Source organism: Eubalaena glacialis, chromosome 20 (genome assembly GCF_028564815.1).
Source record: "Eubalaena glacialis isolate mEubGla1 chromosome 20, mEubGla1.1.hap2.+ XY, whole genome shotgun sequence".
Taxonomy (NCBI): domain Eukaryota; kingdom Metazoa; phylum Chordata; class Mammalia; order Artiodactyla; family Balaenidae; genus Eubalaena; species Eubalaena glacialis.
In genome coordinates this window covers 32,089,936-32,105,377 of record NC_083735.1, presented here as the reverse complement: position 1 = coordinate 32,105,377, position 15,442 = coordinate 32,089,936, and the positions used below count along the sequence as shown (strand labels likewise).

General features: G+C 37.5%; 1 protein-coding gene across 1 annotated transcript in view; it reads left to right on the top strand.

Annotated features, from left to right (window-relative positions):
- The first annotated feature begins 5,054 nt into the window (after positions 1–5,054).
- LOC133081386 (disintegrin and metalloproteinase domain-containing protein 5-like) overlaps positions 5,055–15,442 on the top strand; it is a 159,307-nt gene continuing 148,919 nt past the window's right edge. The window contains exons 1-5 of the mRNA XM_061177481.1: positions 5,055–5,112; positions 5,829–5,908; positions 12,434–12,489; positions 14,651–14,729; positions 15,001–15,077. Coding sequence (XP_061033464.1) covers positions 5,055–5,112; positions 5,829–5,908; positions 12,434–12,489; positions 14,651–14,729; positions 15,001–15,077 — 350 coding nt within the window. The remainder of the gene's footprint in view (positions 5,113–5,828; positions 5,909–12,433; positions 12,490–14,650; positions 14,730–15,000; positions 15,078–15,442) is intronic.

The following is a 15,442-nucleotide window of genomic DNA, read 5'->3' as shown; positions in this document are numbered from 1 at the left end:
ATACAATGAGAGTGGTGCACTTGGAGAAGGCAAGATGGCTTTTGACTTTTTCCCATACCTTGCCCTATTCATCTTTTCTAGCTGGCTGTTCCTGAGTTAAGTCCTTTCGTAATAAATAGGTAATCTAGTAAGTAATGTGTTATCTCTGAGTTCTGTGAGCCACTGTAGCAAACTCAAGGAGGACATCGTGGGAACCTCCAGCTGACAGCTGGTTTGTCAGAAGCACAGGTGACAACGTGGATTTGGGATTGGTATCTGAAGTATGAGGGGAGGGGGCAGTCCTTTGGGGTTGAACCCTTCATCTATGGGGTCTGGCACTATCTCCACACAAATGGTGTTAGAATTGAGTTGAATAGTAGCACACCCAGCTGGTGTCAGAGAACTGCTTGTTGGTGGGGGGAAACTTCCCCCCTTCCCACATTGGAAACGGGTGCAGAAGCTTAGGTATCCAATTTTGTTTTAAAATGAAACCACCAAACATATATGTAAATACACTAACCAGTTTTTAAGGAAGAGGAGAAAATTATCGTCGATCCATTTTCCTTAATTTCAGTGACGAAGAATTTATCTTGGAACTTGGCACATTTGTAATATTCACTCTGAGGAGGACTGCATTCTTTTCAACTGGCAAAGACTGCCATGATAGTTTCTTAAATGTAATAAGTATTATAGAAGCATTTGCTTCTTGTTTTCAGATCGCTGGAGATCTAGTAAGCTTTATAACTTCATAATATCCAAGATCTTGTCTTCTTTTCAAAAGTTCAAGCAAGGGCCAAGAGCTTCATGGGCTTTTTGGATGCTTATGAGCAGGCTGTAAAGAGGATCAGGATCCTTTCTATTCTGTTTTCAGCTGGTCTCTCTAATCCCAGAAATGCTTTCTGTAAGAATCTGTCCAAGTATATATTTAAAAGATGAAAGTCTAAGGTAGACTTTTTGAATCTTGGCCTGTGACATTTCTATCAGTTTTCTAATTATTTCTCTCTGTAATTAAACAGTGACAGAAAATTCTGTTTATAGGATCTGAGTATTTAACTAACGTATTATGGAAGTAGCTTCTTCACAATCCTTAATCGAGTCAACATATTTGGTTTTAATTTTAACTTCTTTGGAGAAGTCCTGGAATATCCAATTGAATAGTTACGTGCATCTGTGTGAATGCTCAGGATTTGATATTTCACACAATACTCTTTCAAATGATTGAATCAGTTGAGTTCCACAGTCCTTAACCTGGCCATATTAGGTTACAGCACTGATGGCCTCTGTGAATCCTATAATTGAGAACACTACCACTTAATTACAAGGTGATTTTTAATCGAGGCTTTCTTTTAGCCAATCAGATGTAACAGTACCTTCTTCTTGGGCTTTTTGGTTCAGGGAATTGTTAAACACACAAAATTCAATTAAACCCCTGTGCTCTTCTAGCTTCTCTGTGTCTTCTTTGGCCAAATATGCCTACAGAAAGTTTGCTTCCATTCCAATATTGAAGCTCACGTACAATGGTTTATATGTTCTCCTTGATAAATTATATTGGAATATCCTCCATAATTCTGGGCTTACTGAACTTTTCCAGGGTTTGGGGGTCATTTATTTTTTCTTTTTTTCTGTTTTCACCTGAAGTCTAGAAGAGATTTGGAGGCAGGAATGGTGCTTCTCCTATTTGGTTGCTCAAGGAAAAAATAATTTACGTTTCATGAAATAGGCCCACCACAAGTGTGATCTAAAAACTGTTTGGATGCCTAGCCAAAGCTTCCCAAGAAGCTGAGAGAAAAACTTTAACCTAGAAGAGAAAATTCTGGCTACATAACTTTACTTCAAAGTTGAGAGAAACTTTGAGTACTGGGTGAAAGTTAGCATTTGGCTTTTGAGAGACACTTTGTTTTTCTCCTGTCTTGCCTGTGCCTACCAAGTCCCACTATTACAGAAAGCTTTATGTAGTTCTCTTTGTACCCAGAAATGTTATCATTAGGAGGTTATAGTTTTTGTTAGAAGGTGTCTTCAGATGCCAAATCATGTGGTTTGGGATCATTTTTGCCAACTCAAATACTGTCTTTCTTTTGATGGCAGGTGACTAAATTTGTACTGTACATATTATTTTCATTCTCATCCATAGAGATGTTTAAACTGGGCCTTCTTAAACAATCTTGTACTACAGGTTGTTCTCTTTGAAAAATAGACTACTGAAAGCTTGAATGAGCGGAAATAACTTGTGTGATACCTGCATGTTTTTCTTTGATTGTTTTGGGTATTTGGGCTTCTTGAGATTCCGAATGAATTTTAGGATGGGTTTTTAAATTTCTGCAAAAAATGCCATTGGGATAATGACTGCATTTAGCTGGTAGAAAGCTTTGGGTAGTATTGATCTTAACAGTAATAAATCTTCCAATTCACGAAAATGGGATATTTCCATTTATTTATGTCTTCTTTATTTTCTTGCATGTCGCTCTGTGGATCCAGATGAAAGGATATTTCACAATCAATAATATAAGCGGCTAGTGCATGGCTATAATACAACACATTTCAGCCAGAGTGACAAGTACTTGCAGTAGGTCAGCTCCAGGAAGATTTGAAGAGAAGGGTTGTGGCTTTTCCAGCCACTACATTTGCAAATCTCCCTCTCCAGTTTATTGGCTTGTGGAATAGTTTCCTGAACCCAGCTGAGCTGCCTAGACCCTTGGTCCAGCCTTGCCAACCTCAGACATGGATATACCATGCGAAAGCTAGACAGCAGGTGCAAAAATGTGTTTTCTGAACAGGTACTATGGAATCCAGGATAATGTAGCTCCTGCAGAGTTGCCTGTAAATGGCAGAAATAGAGACACAGATGTAAAGAATAAACGTATGGACACCAAGAGGGGGAAGGGGGGGGGGGCGGTGGGATGAACTGGGAGATTGGGATTGACATATATACACTACTATGGATAAAATAGATAATTAATGAGAACCTGCTGTATGGCACAGGGAACTCCACTTCGGTGTACAGTAGAAACTAACACAACATTGGAAAACAACTATACCCCCCCAAAAAATAAGAATTAGCTCAAATGAAAATATACTTTTTCCTTAATGATTAGGTGAGTTAGTGACCCATTGCAATCTGTCTGCCAGTGACAGGCAGTGCCAATAGGAACAATAGGTACCTTGGGCAAGAGCCACTTTGTAGCTAACTCCACATTCATGAGTTCCTTAAAGACATTCCTACACTGCTTTAGCCTGGATCCATACAAAGGCAATATCCTTTTTTTCGTGTCCATTTTAAGCACACACTTATTTGTTTTCAGGGTGTTTGATGTGTCAGAGAGGCTATAGGCTTTGCATGCACATCAACAGCATTGTCCAGTGTTAATGTCCACTAGAAATCTGGTGGGTAACCACAGAGGAACTTAGTTTTTCAATACTGACGGAACTGTCAGAAACTCAAGTGTACAGAAATTTGACCAATTCAATGGTAAAGTCACAGTTCTCCATCATTAGAATGCCAGATAAGTCAGCCACATTATTAAGCACACATAAGTAATAGGGGTCTGTGAGAAGCAGGTCTGATTTTAGCTATAGAGTCCAGGTAAATTCCAAGAGTGCTGTCTTCAGTGATGTCCACTTGACTCAGTTCTTTGGCCCTCCTCTAAAAGTGTATGCAAGAGGCTGGCTTAGTGTGACTGCCATCCTTAGCTGTTTGGAAGTCATCACTTTAATAACCCACTGATTTCATGCATCTAGTATGGCTGTTAATGTCAATCTGACTCTTGTCCCTTGATAGGTGCTCTGTTCTTTTCCTCTGGAAGATTTCAGAATCTTTCCTGTCATTTAAAATTTCAGATTTGTTTTTCCTTCAAAGCCCAGTTTTTAACACTTGGGTCCTTTCTAAAGTCATTCTCTTATTTTTCAAGTTAAGAGAAACTTTCCCCATTATCCCTTTAAATATTTCCTCCTAATTATTTTAATGTTTCTCTTTCTGGAAAATTCTATTATTAACAATTCTACTTCTATTCTCCTTATCCCTTAATTTTATTTTTGTATTTTCTACTTTTAAAAATCCTTTCTTGTTCCTTCCTGGGAGAACTCTCGGATATTCCAAACTGCTAATCCACAAAGCAATAAGTATACATTCTACTATTTATTCCAACACTTGTGACTTTATTTCTTGCCACTTGATTCTTTTTAAAGATTATTTGTTACTGTTCTATTCTGCTAATAACTTCTCTTGGTTTTTCGGGACAGCCAAGCAATTTCAAAGTGAATTTATAGACATGATTTCAACATTTGTTAAAGCAAACTTGTAGTCAGGATCGAGTATGGCTGTATTTTAACGTATTTAATGTGATGTGGGCTAGGATCTGCGAAGGAAAGAACGCCTACAGACGTCAGGAAATCAAACTGTTCTTGCTCCTAATAGAGGCAGAACGTACAAAGGGCTAGGTAAACACGTAAAAACTAGGCGCTGCAGGATTACAGAGTGTGGCAATAATAATTTAGGGTACTAAGGAAGATTTTCTGGAAGAGTCTATATTCGGACAAGGATCGTATATGGGGTCTTCTGCATTCCATGGCTGTCTAACAATGGCATATCCAACCACGAAGCGTAGAGAAGCCACGGTGTTTGCACCAGTCTTTGCAAATACACGCATTTTGCCGCCTCCTGCGGTAAGTAATGTACTAGGAGGAACCTTGTTTGCTGTCTGTAACTTGAGCATTTTCATCCTTGCTCCTTCTCTTCACTGGGATTAGAAATTACTTCAAAAACCGCCGGCCTAAGGAAAAGACGCAAACAAAACTAGGCACCCGCTTCATCTGAGAACTGGAACTCGCGCGGCTTTTCCTTCCTTAACCAGGAACCGAGAGTTTTCCCCCCGCCCCACCGGACCACCCGCGGCACGCGAGGCGCTCGCCCGCCCCCGCCCGAGGCCGCCGAGCGCTCCGCCCGCTTTTTCCTTCCGGCGCTTTCCGCGCGCGACCTCCCGTGCGCCCCCTGCTGGCGCGCGTCTCGCTCCCGCGCTCCGCCCTCACTCAGCGCAACCGGCGTCGCTGTTCCGCCAGCGCGGCTCCAGGTCAGCGGAGCCATGTTTCCCCTGCTGCTGGTCCTGCTCACCGGCCTCGGCGAGCTGCACGGGGGCCGCAGTGAGTCCGGAGACCATTCCCCTCGCTTTGTTCGGTCGGGTCGTTGCCCTCGTTGGTCCAGGATCCAGGCCCAGTGCTCCCTCCCGCCCCTCGCCCCCGCCCCCGCCCCCGCCCCTCAGAGCCTCCCGACCCTTGGCCTCGAGGTCTGCAGCTGAGGAGGCAGAGAGGCAGCCTCCGGGCGGAAAATCTTTTCATTTCCGTGGGGTGGTTTCCTTGTCTGTAAAACGGACTGAAAGGAAAGGTGTGGCCCTTTTCTACCTACGGCAGTCTGCTCTTCTGGAAGTAATTGCATCGCCATGAAAAAGCTGTTTATCAATGAGTTCCCGATTTGGTGACCGCCGTCTTCCACCTTCTCCGTGGAAAATTGCAGATCACCCTTGTATTCAGTATTCTGTATCTTTTTTTCCTGCAAGGATCCCAGTTTCTTGATGCACCCGTGTTTTCTTATTTCCATACCTCTTTTACAAAACTGTAATTTGTTACTGTTACCTAGTCAAACCGCCCGACTGTGTGTGTGTGTGTAGAGAATAAAGTTAAGATTTGACAAGGCTTAAGAAATATATCGGTAAGAATGACCGAAGGACAGCAGAAAGGAAAAGCCGATGCATAGATTATAAGAAAAACTTGGTAATGTAGAGAAACAAATGAATTGGGTTTAGAAATGAATAATGCAAGATTACAAGTATCACAGTAACTCTGCTTATTTTTTGTTTTAGATCCTCATAAAACCTTTCTGCAGACCACAGTTCCTGAAAAGATTTCAACATCCGAGGCAATAAAAGATCCAGAATATAATGTAATTGGGAAAAAATATTTTTATTTCTTAAATTGTGTTAAGTTGCTTTTAATATCAAGACCCTTGTAGCTGAAGGTGGGCTCCGGCTCTTGGAGGCACAGCTGACCACTCAGACCAGGTTCACAAGGAGGAGCATTTTGATGTGTATTCGTGCGTGTGACCCTGTATGTGTGTGTTTCTGTTGAGGACGAAGGATTCTAAGGAGGATCCACCAGGGCCAGCACTAGGGAGAGGCAAGCAAAGTGCTTGACTCAGGTGCAGAATTTAAGGGAGTGGCAAAAAACTGGGATTAGGGTGAGGCTGAATGAGGTTAGACAGGGTCAGATCCTGTCTTTCTTTAAGATATTGATATTTTTTTCCATCACGGAAGTTTTGCATTAATTTTGATTGTTTAAAGTATTGCATTGAAATAGTATTTATCTTGATTACTGAGTTTTCTGGGCCCCGCCCCTAGTCCTAGGCCTGCGGATTTGCCCGCAGCTACTTACCTCAACTTTCAGTTAGTCAGGGAAGAGCTGAAAGTGATCAGTGAGTGAAAGAAGGATCAGCTGATTTTTCAAGTTAAGAGACAGTCTGAGTCAGCTTTTCATCCATAGCTTGGAGGGGGACAATTTTCTCGGTGTTGTGTTTAGAGGCCTCTAGATACCAATTAAATAAGCTTCCCACTCATTTTGCCTAGTTGTTAAACTTTTTTTTTTTTTCCCAATTGCATCTGGAGATAAACTGATTTGGGAATGTCAAAAGTTCTTCATTTTGGCCAGTGTAATTTTAAATCATCTTGGGTAAAATGGACCCATTTAGATAGATATTTACAGGATGAGGGTCCACAGGTGTTAAACATAGGGCCAGCTGATGTTACTTCTTTGATAGTGGCAGTGGATTTTAACCTGGCACTTGAAAATTTGCTTGCAATTTTGGAATCAAAAGATATTTCTGGTAGTTGTGCGTTCAGCTAGACGTTTGGGCAGAAAGACTGCTGATACACAGAGTGGAAAACCATTACAGTGCCTGCTACAATTCTCACATCTCCTTCCTCGGAATTTTTCTTAATCCCCCAAATTTGTTATATGACCTTCTTTGGCACTGTAGGAGGAGATCATTTATTTTTTTTGCCTAGCTGTTAGTATGTGCTGGTTTAGATTTGACTTTCCACCATTTTTGATGTTTAGTGAACAATTGCAAACTGCACAAAGAGCTTCAAAAGGACTTTTTCCTCAGTTGAGGAGTTTCTACTGTTAGCAAATTCATTACAAAATTTGCACTTGCCTTTTTGACATTTTGGGGTTTAAATATACACATATAAAATATAGGTAATAGTTCCAAGACATTTCAAAAAGAATTGAAAATATTGAATTTGAAAATCTTGCAGCTGTGTCAGTGAAACTGTCACACGTTCAAACTCATAACTAATCATAAATGAGCTGAACTGTTGAAAAGATTGTGAACCTGTGAACAAACTATAAACTGAACTTGATATGTTATTTAAAAAAATGGGGAACTTCCAATTTGCCTGTAAGGGCCAGTTGTAAACACAGTCTTTCTGAAGAAAGCCAGAGTTAATGTTACATAAGGTTTTGGGAAGCCTGGTGTCAGGGAGCCATGGGCTTTCAGAAGTTAGAGTGTTTAGGTGTTGGCAGGCTTTCAGCTGTGTTAGTGCAGTTAGTACAAGAAGACTACTTGCTGGCCTTCTCACTTTCAGAATCCTCATCAGTGCAGTGTCAGAGGAGGGAGGCACTTACTAACTCCTATCTAGAAGCTGTGGCTGTCACTGATTGGCTGACTTTCAGAAACTTGGGGCTGTCATTGATTTGCTAACTTGCAGAAGCTAGTTATTTGAGTGTGGCTCTTCTAGCCACATGCCATTGGTAGTTTGATAGGGATTGCATTGAATCTGTAGATTGCCTTGGGTAGTATGGTCATTATAACAATATTAATTCCTCGAATCCATGAACACAGTATATCTTTCCATCTGTTTGTGTCATCTTCAGTTTCTCTCATCAGTGTCTTATGGTTTTCTGAGTACAGGTCTTTTACCTCCTTGGTTAGATTTATTCCTAGGTATTTTATTCTTTTTGATGCAATTGTAAATTGGATTGTTTTCTTAATTTTTATTTCTGATAGTTTATTGTCAGTGTATAGAATGCAACAGATTTCTGTATATCAGTTTTGTGTCCTGCAACTTTACTGAATTCATTTATTAGTTCTAATAGTTTTTTGGTGGCCTCTTGACGATATTCTATGTATAGTATCATGTTGTATGGAACAGTGACAGTTGTAGTTCTACCATTTCAATTTGATTTTCTTTTATTTATTTTTTGTCTGATTACTCTGGCTAGGCTTTCCAGTACTATGTTGAATAAAAGTGATGAGAATGAGGATCCTTGTTTTTTTCCTGGTCTTAGAGGAAAAGCTTTCAGTTTTTCACCATTGAGTATGTTAGCTGTGGGCTTGTCAGATATGGACTTTATTATGTTGAGGTATCATAAGTGATGTTGAGTTTTGTCAAAAGCTTTTTCTGCATCTATTGAGATAATCATATGATTTTTACTCTTGAATTTGTTAATGTGGCGTATCACAATATTTGATTTGTAGATATTGAAATATCCTTGTATCTTTGACGTAAATCCAATTTGATCATGGTGTATGGTCCTTTGAATATATTGTTTAATTTGGTTTGCTAATATTTTGTTGAGGATTTTTGCCTCTATGTTCATCAGTGATGTTGTCCTATAATTTTTTTTTGTGTGTGTGATGTCTTTGTCTGGTTTTGGTATCAGGCTGATGTTGGCTTCATAGAATGAGTTAGGGAGTGTTCCTTCCTCTTTAATTTTTGGGAATAGTTTGAGAAGGACAGGTGTTAACTCTTCTTTTAATGTTTGGTAGGATTCATCTGTGAAGCTATCTGGTCCTGGACTTTTGTTTGTTGGGAGTTTATTTAAATTACTGATTCAGTTCTTTAAATTCTGTTCATATTTTGTATTTCTTCTTGATTTAGTCTTGGTAGATTGTACATTTCTAGGAATTTATCCATTTCTTCTGGATTGTCCATTTTATTGGTGCATAATTGTTCACAGTACTCTCATGATATTTTGTAGCTCTGGTGTGTTTGTTATAACTTCTTTTTTATTTCTGATTTTATGTGGGCCCTCATTTTTCTTGATGAGTGTGGCTAAAGTTTTATTGATTTTATTTATCTTTTCAAAGCACCAGCTCTTAGTTTCATTGATTTTTTTTTTTAAGTCTCTATGTCATCTATTTCTGCTCTGATCTTTTTGTTATCTTTCCTTCTACTAACTTTGGGTTTTGTTTGTTCTTCTTTTTGTAGTTCGTTTAGTTGTAAGGTTAGTTTGTTTATTTGAGATTTTGCTTCCTGAGATAGGCTTGTATCACTAGAAACTTCCCTCTTAGAACTGCTTTTGCTGCATTCCATAGAATTTGGATCACTTTGTTTCCATTTTCATTTGTCTCCAGGTAGTTTTTGATTTCCTATTTGATTTCCGCAGTGACACATCAGTTGTTTAGTAGCATATTGTTCAGACTCTACGTGTTTGTGCTTTTTGCAGTTTTTTTCTAGTTTTGATTTCTAGTCTCATACCTCTGTGGTTGGGAAAAGAAATGCTTGATGTGATTTCAGTTGTCTCAAATTTACTGAGACTTGTTTTTGGCATAATATGTGATCGATTCTGGAGAATGGTTCAAGTGCATTTGAAAAGAGTGTGTATTCTTTTGCTTTTGGATGTAATGTTCTGTAAGTATCTCTGAAGTGCATTTTGTAATGTGTCATTTAAGGCCAGTGTTTCCTTATTAATGTTGTGTCTGTATTATTTGTCCACTGATGTAAGTGGAGTGTTAAAAACCTTACTGTTATTGTGTTACTCTCAATTCTTCCTTTTGTGTTTGTTAGTATTTGCTTTATGCATTTAGGTGCTCCTGTGTTGAGTGCATATATATTTACAATTGTTATATCTTCTTGTTGGCTTGATCCTTTTATCATCTGTGCCATTGGACTGTTTTTCCTATTTTGACCCATATTCCACTGCCTTAATTACCATAGCTTTATTAGAAGTCTTATTATAAGTTAGTATAGGTACTCCTACTTTTCTTTCAAAACTTTAAAGGTGTCATTCCATTGCCTTCTGGTGTCCATTGTTTCAGTCGTAGAGTTACACATTATTTATTTATTTATTTAAATTTTATTTATTTATTTTTTATACAGCAGGTTCTTATTAGTTATCTATTTTGTACATATTGGTGTATATATGTCAATCCCAGTCTCCCAGTTCATCCCACCACCACCCGCCCCCCGCCACTTTCCCTCCTTTGTGTCCATATGTTTGTTCTCTACATCTATCTCGATTTCTGCCTTGCAAACCAGTTCATCTGTACCATTTTTCTACATTCCACATATATGCGTTAATATACAAAATCTGTTTTTCTCTTTCTGACTTACTTCACTCTGTATGACAGTCTCTAGATCCATCCACACCTAATTTATTAAGAATTATTTTGAAAGTAATGGGTCATTTTTCTCTTACTGATTTTTGAGTATGTTCTCTTTGTCTTTTATTTTAAATGTTTGAGCATGACATGCCTAGGTTTACTTTCTTTGTGTTCATCCTGTTTTGGAATAATAGAATATTTTGAGACTGTGGGTTGATATCTTTCATAAGCTTTGAAAATATCAGCCATGAATTTTTAAAATGTCATTTCTTTCCTAGTCTTATCTCTATCATATTTTTTTGGACTATAATTACATGAGTGTTAGACATTTTTAATTGGTCACATTTCTCTTGTTTTCTTTTTCATATTTTTCTCTCTGTGTTTCAATCTGGATATTTTCTACTGACCTATATTCCTGTCACCAATCTTATCCCCTGCTATGTCTAATATTCTCTTATACCCTTTTATTGAATTTTTAATAACAGATATTGATTTTTTCTTCTGTGAAATCAGAAATTTATTTCTGATTTTAATTCCTTTATTAAAGATTCTATAATTCTACTGAAATTCTCCATCTTCTTCTCATTTTAATCATGGTCATTTTATAGATATTACTGTGGCTTTGTTATTATTCTCTATTTTTTATTTGTTTTTTAAAAAATTTGATCCTGTTCTTTAGCATTTGTTGTAATTTTTTAATGGAAAAAATGGTGTATTCATTTACTAGAGCTCCCATAACAAAGAAACGCGAAGAGTGTGGCTTAAACAGCAGAAACTTACTGTCTCATAGTTTTGGAGGCTAGAAGTCCAAGATCAAGGTGTTCACAGGGTTGGTTCTTTTAGGGACTATGAGGGGTGGATCTGCTCCAGGCCTCTGTCGTTAGCTTATAGATAGATGTCTTCGTATGAAACTTCACGTGGGATTCTCCTGTTGTGTATGTCTGTGTCCAAATTTACTTTTTTTTACAAGGATACCACTCACATTGGATTAGGGCCCACACTAATGACCTCTCCTTAACTTGATTACCTCTGTAAATGCCCTGTCTCTGAATAAGGTCACATTCTGAGGTACTGAGGTTAGGAATTCACATGTAAATTTGGATGGAGGGGGACACAGTTGAACCCAAACAGTTGGATGCTGTGTATGAAAAGTTGTAGAAGCTCTGGATGATGTCTTTTTTGAGTTTTTCTCGCCTGTCAGTTTTGTACATTTCTTGTTAATTGCATCCTAGTTTTGTTGTTGTTTTGCTTTGTGAGACGTGGATTTTAAATTTTATTGGTGCTATCATATTCCCCTTTATTTTTCATCATATTTATTTAATAAGAAGGCATTTTTAGAGGGTGCAATTTTCAGGTCCCCTCAAGATTCCACTTAGACTTCTTTGTAGAGTGCCATTCAAATGATTCTTCTCAGAACATTTATCTGCTGCAACGAATCTTGCTCTGTTCTAATAGAAAGTTAAAGACCTGAAAACTTCTAAATGGCTATTTCTCTTGCTAAAATAAGTTTTTTAAATTAACCAAATAAATAATTCAATGAATCTTATATTTTCTGTTATCGTCTAGAGGGTTCTCTAGACATGTCTCTGCCCTTCCTCTATCCTCTCCTACCTTCTATTCCAGAGGAATTTCATTACTTGCATTCGATAAAGTGCAATGGTACTTATTGTGTTATCTTGCTAGAGATGTAGTAGATTTCTTGTAGTTCTATCTTTTAGGAGTGTCTCTTCCAATGAGCAGGAAAATTTACTTCCCAGGAGGGCTGGGAGTAAGCAAGCAAAGGTTTCTCTCAAGTGAGGTGGGCATCTTGGCATTTGCCTTGGGCATGGTGAATTGGTGGTGTGTGTCTAAGCCAAAAGATAATTATCAGCAAGCTTGTCCCTCAGATATGTGAGTAACGGTGAATAGGAGGCAATTCAATTCAGAATCCTGAAGATTCAAATATCCACATGGGAAGGGAGGCACATATGATAGTTATATATTATTACTAATTTTGTCAGTTTTAAAAGCATAACTTGAAGAAAACACTTTTTGCGTATATTATTTACAAGTGTTGTTGAAATTTTTTTGAATGCTCATGTACAGGTTGCTTATATCATTACAATAGAAGGAAAACCATATTTTATCCATCTCAAAAAGCAGTAAGTAATTATTTTATCTTTTCAAATTTTAATTTTTTGGTTTCTTGATTTTTAAAAATAATTACAAATAGGGTTATTTCAATTCAAATGTATATTTGATACATATATACATTTGATACCTATTGTATATCAGTTATTGGGTAAAGTCATAGGCATACAAAAGGCAATAAAACATGGGCACAGGTAAATAATTTATAATATAGAAGGATATATTCAAACACATCAATAGAGAAATGGAGAATTGTTTTATAATGCGTTAAGATAAATGTGTAGATAGTATTCTTTGGAAATCAGAGAAGGCTTTTTGGAAAGAGATGACTTGAGCGAAGATACTTAGTTAGCTCTGTAAAGAAGTGGGGTAGTGTTGGGGGACATTCTGTTTCAAGGAAATCATGTGCAGGTGTGAGACAGACTGGATTTTGTGGTGTGCAAAAAGTAGTGTGAATGACTGAAGGACGTATTTATTGAGGATAGAAGTAAAACATTTTGGAAAAGTAGGCAGGAACCGGACTGTAGAAGATCTAGAATGCCATGATAAGGGTATTAGAAGCCAAAATGTTTTTAAGCGTGTACTTATATAGGTCCATTGAGTCTTTATAGGCAGTTTCTGAGGAGGTAAAAGTGGAAATAAGGTGTCTAATTATATGATTATATAATAGTTCAGGTGAGTGATGTTAGTGGCTTGAACAATGATCATAGCGCTGGAAAGAAAAATTCAGTAAACCTTGAGGATAGATTTGGTAGAATGATTGGGAAACAGTGAGGAATCTTGGATAATTTAGTTGTTGCTTAAGAAAATTGGTAGGTTATAGTGTAATAAAATGAGGAATATTAATGAAGGAGATATTTATGTGAGGAAGGGGTGAGTTTGGTTTGCATTGCTTATAAGATATTCAAGTGGGGTTTTTTTTCCCTTAGGTATATGAATGTAGGGATTTGAATCTCTAAGGAGAGATTGGCAATAGGGATATAGATTTAGCAGTAATCAATAGTTTGGTGTAATTTTTTTTAAATGAGAGCTTACAGAGTGCTTACAAATATACTGGTGGCTAAAGATGGAATCTTGGGAAAGACCAATATTTCTCTTTTCGGTTCTACCAAAAGAGATCAAGCTAGAAGGGTCAGGGAGGTAGGAAGAGAAGCAGAAGAGTGATGTGTGATGTAAATTAAGTGATTAGAGTGAGTGGTCACAGTTTTCAAAATGATGCTAGAAGTCCAGTGCAATGATAATTTTAAAACTGTCTTTCGGATTTGACATTCTGGTGGTTATGAATCTTTTCCAGAGCAGTTCAGGGTGAATAAGAATTGACAAAGCGAAGAAACTGTGTGTAGACTACTCTTTTGGTAAAATCTGTTGAGAATTGAAAATATGTAGGGAATAGCTAGAGGAGGACACAGGGCCAAGGGAGAGTTATTTAGGATGATAATGACTTGACAATAAACTTTCAATAATGTTAAGATAAAAACCAGTAGAGAGGAAGAGTTTGAAATTACAGTACCAATAAAGTATGTGTCTTCAATACATGGCACAGAATAGGATGCATAGCACAAGTGTTTGCTTTGAACAAAAGAAGTAGTCATTCTCTGGGAATAAATATAAGGAGTGAGGATGGGTACAGGTGATCTGATGAGGTGACATGGAAGTTATTGAGATGATTGACAGGAGTGGTGTCAAGTTTTTGAATAATTACTGAGGAGAATGAAAGAAAATTCAGACCAAGGTTATTGGGAAGAACTTGGTACTTAGTTAAGCTTAGTGAATAAGAATTTGTAGTGATGCTAAAAAATCTTTCAAAATTCTGTCCTAACCCTACATTTTAATTTTGAGATTCAAGTTTAAAATCTGGAATTAATGAGCAATAATGACAGAGAATTGAAAGTTCTTTGTTGGAAGTTGAGACCTATGTTATTTCACTATTTGATATTTCTAGCAATTTAGGTCGTTCATTATCATGCATTTTACTATTATGTGTCACTATAATTAAAATGCCTCCCTCTGCCCCTAATTTATTGTAAATGACAAGTATTGGGGCAATAGGATATGCCAAGATAATTGACACTACTTTAAATTCCTCCCTCAAAAGGAAAATTTGTATTATGAAGAATAATTTTCTATGTCTTCTGTTCACAATTTGACCATGTTTTGGTGATTTCTGCCTAGATCATTTTTATCTTCAGCTTCTGTTGTTTATTCTTATGACAAAGATGACACCCAACATTCTCAGCCTTTGCTAGCTCAGGTAAGACTTAGGTATTTTGTTACGGATTTCTTATTCTGGATTTTCTTTAAAAATACAAATATTATGAAAGTTTAGAATATTATTTTACACATTCACTGAAATCGAATAATGTGGACTATTTCTTATTTCTACCTGGCACAACTTCATTGGGTAATGGCCACTCATGTTAAAGTACTAAGGTAGTGAAAGTAAAAAGTATAAGTGAGATCTCTGGGATGTCCATTTCAAAAAGAACTTATCCATTTGTTTTTCTCTGTGTATTTTTTTTCAGATGGATTGCAATTATCATGGATATGTTGCAGGTTTTCCAAATTCTCTTGTATCACTCAACATTTGTTCAGGACTCAGGTTGTAGCCTGTTTAAAGACATTCCATTTGCCAGTATTAGATCTTGCTAGTCTATAAGTTGATCCTTTAGGTATCTTTTCTAGTTCTACACTCACCTTTGTTATTTCAATTCCCAAAGGCGTGAACCAGAATTACTGATAAAATAAAGTGTGTCATCCCAGCAGCATCCATTCCAGATGGGAGGCTACTTGTTGATTCTAACAGGATATGCTGCTTGAGGCTTTGAGCAATCTTGAGTGTAGGAGGTGCTGATTGGGTCTCTCCATGCTAATCTAATTTTCCCAAATTCTTTGTTTTTACTCGTGTCTTAATTTCCTAGAATGGTTGACAATGTGGAATACCTGAGTCTGACAGGTACTTTGGCT